At 40.8% G+C, this 7,500-nt stretch overlaps 2 protein-coding genes across 4 annotated transcripts in view; one reads left to right on the forward strand and one right to left on the reverse strand.

Annotated features, from left to right (window-relative positions):
- The window catches only part of LOC138008334 (deoxyribose-phosphate aldolase-like), a 16,713-nt gene extending 13,680 nt beyond the window's left edge, over positions 1 to 3,033 (forward strand). The window contains exon 5 of the mRNA XM_068855650.1: positions 407 to 3,033. Coding sequence (XP_068711751.1) covers positions 407 to 440 — 34 coding nt within the window. The 3' untranslated portion in view covers positions 441 to 3,033. The remainder of the gene's footprint in view (positions 1 to 406) is intronic.
- A 139-nt stretch (positions 3,034 to 3,172) lies between these two features.
- Positions 3,173 to 7,500, reverse strand: part of LOC138008333 (uncharacterized) — an 8,555-nt gene continuing 4,227 nt past the window's right edge. For all 3 annotated transcript variants that reach the window (XM_068855649.1, XM_068855647.1, XM_068855648.1), the window contains exon 2: positions 3,173 to 7,500. This exon is cut by the window's right edge and continues 207 nt beyond it. In XM_068855649.1, the coding sequence (XP_068711750.1) occupies positions 6,532 to 7,500 (969 nt within the window). In that variant the 3' untranslated portion in view covers positions 3,173 to 6,531.

The raw sequence follows: 7,500 nt of genomic DNA on the forward strand, positions 1-7,500 counted from the left end.
GAATTATAGGTTCAACTTATGTAAGGATCCAAAAAGTACTGGACGTCTTTTCGAGAATCCCTACCTGTATATGCCATAGCTTAGAATTTTATCATTGAATCTTCTCCTATTCATGTCAGGGGTGTCTGGCTGCTGGTGTCAGTAGAGTAACCAACTATATCAACAAGTGGCCCAATGGCCCCTTTATCTAGAGGTTTGTGTGGGCACGCTATATTTAATCTTAAGTTAGAAAGAATCTGCCTTGAATTTTTCAATTGAAATTCAGTGGAAAAAAGTAGCCGACTTCCCTGTGTGAAATAGCCGACGCTTTTCAATTCATCGGCTGTCGGTACTTATTTGAAACCACTGCGTGTTCGTGCAAGTATACTGAACCCTTTTCTTGTTTATTGCGTCCCGACATGTACAGGTATGCTGCACAGCATGAAATGGCAATGGCTTAATCGCCCAGCTGTCAACCACATGTCTCTCGAGGGAGAAATTGCTGCTTGGTAGCTGATTGTTTTCACAAAACGCTGTTCATTGGAGGGGTTGGTTTAATGTATTCCAAGTGAAGCGTGCGTTTCTTAAAGTAGGATCAATCAAATCACGTTTTGGCTTTTGATGAAAGGGGAAAACGGCAAATTTCTCAAAGCAGAGTGGAGGAGCAACAAACAAAACCACTAAAAGTATGGCGTCGAATCCGGGAGCCGATCCTCGGCCACACTGATGTAAGGGGAGTGTTTTCAACCCTGCGCGATTCCTCATTCCCCAGAAATCAGGGTTTACTGTATGTATGAAAAAGGGGGGAAATTCCAAGTTTGTGCATGTGTAAGAAAGTGGGGAAAATTCAAAATGTCCAACTTTGTGAAGAAGTTTATTGATGTATTATTAGCAAAAGTATCTGGAATAACACGATTGGTTGCGGGTTTTATTTGCGTTTCGGGACTTCAAAACGATTTTAATCATATCGCGAGTACACTGTACGCCGAGCTCACAATAGTGAAAAGTTGATTTGCATTCTCAACGCTAATGCCGCTCCCACCAACTCATGGGATCTTTCGCCCATGTTGAAAAACATGAACAAGGTGATTAATTTTACTTACCGCATATCTTGGTGCTATTTTTGTATCGACAGAACAACTAGATCCAATCCTTTACCATGGCTTAGTTATGGAAACTACACAATTTAAGCAATTGTCGCTTTTTATCGACACCTGAAAAATTTAGGTGACTCCAACGGGATTCGAACCCATGACCTCTGCGATGTCGGTGCGATGTTCTACCAACTGAGCTTTGACGTCACACAGTTGAGAGCTGGTCAATTTGTTGGGCTCATTTGTTTCCGTGTGAAAGACTCGATGAATTAAATGAAATGAATGTACATTTGAAGTGCGTGTTATAGACGAATGAGAGAAGGGATCCTTATGTCACCCATAAGGCAAAGAAAAGGCCTGCTGTGGGCCACTGTGAGTACCTGGTATGCCACATGCTAACGGAAAGGGACATTTTGCTACCGACAAATAATTGTGCCTAACAGTCTGTTCTTGGCCCAAAACATTTAAATCTCAGGGGCCGGAGAAAATCGCGTTATTATAGACCTTTCTCATAATGGCGGCCAAATAAAATATTCTTTTGTTTTAATGCTAATAAGCCTTTCTAGCCTCGTTTCGACGAGCAAATTTCAAAAGAATATTTGTTTCAAAACGAGGGCAGTAGGTCTAATTAACATAAATACAAAAGAAGTGGTCGCATTTACAAATGTATGAAAGTGGTCTATTGGTGGGAGCATAGCTAATAGAGGGGAGTGGTTATGAAACCCGACAAATTTCTTTGTTGTAGGTTTTTGTTCTCTTTTTTGGCCTTGACCGTGCACAAAACACTACAGTTGTTTACTCCGTACTGAGGAACTAGCCAATAGAAACGTGTTGTTTACGTAATTCATGCATAGTGTATGAGCGCAAAACAAAAGATTGTGCACGGTCGTGGACTTTCCAACCGAAATCTTGGTATCTTTGTTTGCTCCTTTGATGTTTGCCGAGCTTCAAAACCAGTCCACTCTATTAACTATGGTGGGAGTCGTAGTAAGGTGACCCATATCTTTCAGAAATAGAGACATCGTTTATTTCCTCCCGGGGGTGCGGGGGCGGTGGTTTTCAGAAAGGTGTGGGATTCCGGTAGTGTGATTAGTAAGTAGTTGATAGGATCCTGGGGCAAGCTTGGTTACATAGCATTCAATCTGGCGGCTACCGAATCGAGCAAAGATGCTTGTGGAACGTCTCTCAACTGGCAGCAGAAAAGGCCCGAAAGTCAGCGTCCCTCACTTTTCATATAATTATAAATTGACCCCCAAAATTAAGCCTGTTTAAAAATTGTAACGTAATAAGCGATCGCTCCCCTTGGGGAATCTTTTAATTAAGCAATATCCGAACTAGTAATAGTCATTTCGAGTTTCCCCGATTTCCCTTCGAACTATTAATCGTCACTTGGGAGTTCCACGTTTTTCGCAGGGAACGAGCTGTGGCAGAAGCTAAGGTGTTTTTTGTTGCGTTTGGAAACGAACATATCTATTTTGAATTCAATTCAGGGTGTTCTTTATGGCTTAGTAAAGTTTAAGTAGCTAATTAAAGCAGAGGTTGTAATTGCAAATCTAACCATTTCCGGCGAGCAAAAACGAACTTGACAACGTGAATTTTACCTAATAAAGAGGAAATAAGGGGGCAGCAGCCGTAGCTCTAGCTCTTGTACGAAAATCCAGGTAACGAATTGAAGGAGATAACTGTGCGCTTTTTGCTATCAAGTTAAAAATAGAAGGTATTATTGTATTTCTTGTTTTCTGAGTGATTCATTTTTCTGATTTAGCACGATTTAATATGATCACTAGTACTCACGAATATGTAGCAAAAAAGCACGAGGATTGTCTCGCTTTGTTGAACTAATATAATACCCCGACTCGGTTTAGTTTTTAATTTTTGAACTTTCTCCTAACAGTACTACGACCAATCTTGTAACCATTAGCCGGCGAATGTATAATAAACAGATGAAAGTTTTGGAAGATTTGTACGAGAACCGTTGGCGAATCTCAATGTCTATATGGACCCAGAAATTGATTGAAATTGAATTTACCACCAAAAACATAGCGGAACTGACCATCCTGCAGGCGAATACAAAAGATAAAAAAGAACATACAAAAATCTTTGACTTCACGCAAGGTTTATTATCTTTTAGTTGTAATGTTTTTTTGTTGAACTTGTTCTTTATAAACCATTTGTTAATGTGTCAAGAAGGTATACCCAGTTCCCACATCATCGGAACCTTCTCTAAAAAGCACTTTGGCCTTGAACAGAACAACAAAGAAACATGAAAAGCTTTACACACTTGATTACAATTTATCACGCCTAGGGATGGACCATTTTATGCTGAAAGGCGTAGAATTAGACATTTTTTTGTACACCAAAGAGTGTGTTCAGCGAATTGAAACTCTCTAAGTTAGGACACCGCAAGAGAGTTCTCCCGAGAGAGAGTTTTGTATCGGTTTTTCTGCCCAATATCTTTTTCTCCTATTAAATTCGCCACCAAAATTGATCCGGCCTTTCTATCAAAATTATATGGTCTATCCCTTAGGAAAAGCAAAATCTTTTGATCTTCTGGTTTGAGAACTTCGGTCACACAGGTAAATAAGCAGTTTGTCATATTCTATACGATTCAATAAGTTGAAAAAGAAAACTGGTTAATATTCGGTTTCAATCAATGTTAATTAAGACAAAATGAAACAAATGGACACACCCATTTGGACACTCGTTTGTAAAAAGAGCACCCAAATCAATCAATCAGAAATTTCTCGCTGAAACTATGCGGCCGTGAGGCAAAATGTCTTTTCAAGTCGAAGACATACACATTTACATACTGACAAACACAATCGTTATATATTAGAGAGATTTCCCATCTCGTTTCGGACAGTGATGTGCATTTTTCCCAAACCTGGAAGAAACTCGTTTGGTGTTACCTAATTTCGGACCTATTACGTCCGGTTATCGAGCATTAAAAAAGCAAAACAATTCTACGTGCTTTTTAATGATAAGCAGCAGACTTCAGTTTCCCCTTCCACGTTAATCTCTCTAGTATAGTCTAATATAATCTCCCCAATATATCAAACCACATTCTTTAAATTGAATCACAGTCGAAAGAAAATTTCTTATTGCTCTAGGGTTATTAACAGTTCTTAAAGCAAAATTCTAATCAATCGCGACGCTCGAATAATTTCTGCCGTCAGAATCTCGAGCAGAATGAGAGATTTAAAGGCGACATTCTAGTGGCAGAATAGTGCATTTTCAGTTGAATTTGAGCTGAACACCGGAAAATCAGTAGCTGTAATGATGTACATAACATTTGCAAAAATCCCGGATCTGCGCGCGAACTTCTTAAGTATATATATATATCCCTTCTACTGTATTTTATCAACTCCCCTAATTACTAAGCTTGACACAAATGCACTGAAACGCAAGGTTAACAACAATTTAACACATTCCGTTAAAGAGGTTGACTAGCAGTAGAGTTATTTTCATAGAGTTATGTCGTAGAGTTCGAGTTAAGTTTCCAAAATCCTGAATTCAAGATTTTGGAAGGCCTATATCCTGAATTTAGAAATACAAAAAGTATCCTAAACATGCATAAAAGCTAACCTTAGGCCTTATTAGGCTAACAAAAGTTTAGCTTTTATGAATGTTGTGTTCCAAAATCTCAGTGAATTTAGGATTTTGGAAACTTAACTCTAACTCTAAGAATAGCTGTCCCCCTCGTTAAACTACATTTTTCAAAATGAAAATAGATTGATAAGGTTCTTACAGCGTAAAGGCACCGGCTTCAACATTTGGTTCAACATCCGTTCGATTTTGTTGAATGATGTTGAACGATGTTGACTCCTGGGGTGGGGAAACGGTGTCAACACATTATCAACATTTGATTCAAGAGAGCTTCACGAGAGGCCTTGTACTGAGTCCCAGGCTGCAGCCGTGCCTGTTACTATGGATACAAACATGATCCATCAATGAGAGACCGATTAGTGCGCACGTGCGTACCCAACAATGTTGAAAGAGGGGGAGGGGTAGGGGTAGGGGTCAAACGGCTTTAACTTCATTCAACATTAATATTCGCGAAGCAGAGGTTGAAGCCGTTTGCCCGGGCCTTAAGGCGCGACATGGTTTGGCTCCTCCTTATCACATCTGCTGGTGACCAAATCTGAAGGTCCTTACTGCTTGAGGAACTTTGATGATTCACTTTTAGTAGTTATATACATAAATAATTGACCGCTCCCCATAGGGGCTTTTCAGGGCCAATGGAACACAACAAAACGACGGAACAGAACAACATCAACTATTAACTAAAGAATCCCGACTGGCCGGAGGCAAACCAGTTGGCTATTTACAAGTGCAGCTGGGAAGTTGAAGCAGGGACTACCAGAAATTCAACGAGTGGTCAGAGCGGGTCTTGAACCCGGGGTTTCCGGATCTCAAGGAAAGCGCCCTAACCACTGGGCCACACTGTCTCGAGAACTAAGTTGCGAGAACTAATTGTAAGGCCCAGGTCAAACGGCGAACTTTACATGAGACGAACTAAACAGAACCAATTAAGTTTATGATAAAATCGACGAACTGTATTAGGATCGACCCACACGTTCTATCAGTCCACCTCAGAGGGATAGAACGCTCGTGTAAAGATCTAGTCTGGGACAAACGTCGGACTACTCATGAGTCCAACTTAATTCATAAATAGGCCATTTTCGAAATATCAAATATTCCGCTTGATAGTGAGGCCGTGAGGACAAAAACAATAGAACCCGTTGGAATAAATGTGAAAATTATTTACATATCCAGTTTCCTTTGCCTCTGTCCTCACTGCCTCACTATCAAGCTGAATTTTAAAATATTGAAAAAGGTCTCTTATAAATTTGTACGATAATGTATATTTAGGCCGCGATATCAAAATATTTATAACAGAGCACGGGTTGTCATTTTGTTTTTGGGCAATCTATTATAAACATTGCGAGTAAGCGAGCAAGGTTGAATTCAACGCCAGTAAATGACGGCGAAGATCTATCGCGCGTGTTTTCCTAAACACGAAATGGGTGTGCGTCATGATTTGCAAAAATCCAACGAACATTAGAGAATTTTTCTCGTGAAAAGAACAGCGGGGTTGTCACTGAGGAATGAATATTCCGCCGAATTTAGAAGATCAGTATTTTCTGCAGTATGGAACGTCGTTTTCTAGAACTGCAAAGCATGTAAACACTTCTTTCGTGTATTCATTTGCGCCGTTTTGCTGGAATCCCGCTGACTGAGAGATTCGCTTTTGCATTTGGTTCGACGTGAAGTTCGACGTTTGACCCAACATTTTTAATTTAGGTTGACTTAAATTAATTTGGATCGACCCAAACTACCATTCAGTTCGTCTCATGTCAATTTCGACGTTTGGCCTGGGCCTAAGACGTTTGGCGACAGAGCTTTCTTTAAAGTGGGTCCAATACTATCGAACAGTATCCACTGAGGAAACAATTAATTAAAAGAATGCTTTAAAAAAGCTCAATACTTTTTCTTTTGCAAAATCCAAACTCTCAGACGATTTCAACCAGTCGACAATTTCTCCGGTAACGCTGCTCCCACCCAAGAGCCAGCTGATAACCCATGAACCCGGAGAATTGATGATCTGTGTTCCGTTGTTTACGTTATTTATAACGATTTGTGGTTGCTCATCTCGCAGATTTCGATTTGCAGCCTGGTCGCCTGGTCCTGGCAAAGATTCGTTTTGTATTAGTTGTTTCTGCACTTCAAGTTTAACTGCTACAGCTGTCGTAACTCCGTGCATGACACCTTGAGTCACGATATCTCCCAGGTCTGGCTTGGGTGCATAGATATCTGGCTCTCCTTCTTTCGTGTAGACTGCATGCTCCCTTCCGTCATCTAGTTTCTCGTCGCGATTATACTTGTAGCCATCTTTCTTCATTTTTCTCTCAAGGGCAGCAGATTGAACTTCTTGAGAAATGAAAGCAGCCCCACTGCCCATGGCTAGCCCAGAAGTTCCTCCTATAGCCATGGCTGTTTTCACTCCAATTTTCCCCGCTTTGGTCAAAGCTGCTGTCCCTTTCACTGTTCCAACTGTCCCCACTGTAAGAGCGGCGTTGATAAAACAGTTGGCCCATTCTTCCCTGTGGTCAACTTCAACTTTTTCTCCACGCAAAAATTTTTCAAAAGCCGTTCCAGCGTACGGAACGATCCCACCGGAACTGGCTGCACCTATACCGCCTTCCTTCCAGAGATCACCCCAGGAGATGCCATGTGTCCCACGCTTAGCATCTTCATCAACAATTCTGTTAACACCAGACGCGAAACCGTTCAATGCTCCGGATAATGGATTAGGGGCACCATAGGTAGCAGCTTGAACCGCTATCCTCCCTACCTGTAACAAGCTGCTAATTGCGGTGGCTCCAAACTTTTCTCCGTTTTTGCAAGCTTCCTTTTTAAATTTAGT

This window comes from Montipora foliosa, chromosome 6 (genome assembly GCF_036669935.1).
Source record: "Montipora foliosa isolate CH-2021 chromosome 6, ASM3666993v2, whole genome shotgun sequence".
In the NCBI taxonomy this organism is placed as follows: domain Eukaryota; kingdom Metazoa; phylum Cnidaria; class Anthozoa; order Scleractinia; family Acroporidae; genus Montipora; species Montipora foliosa.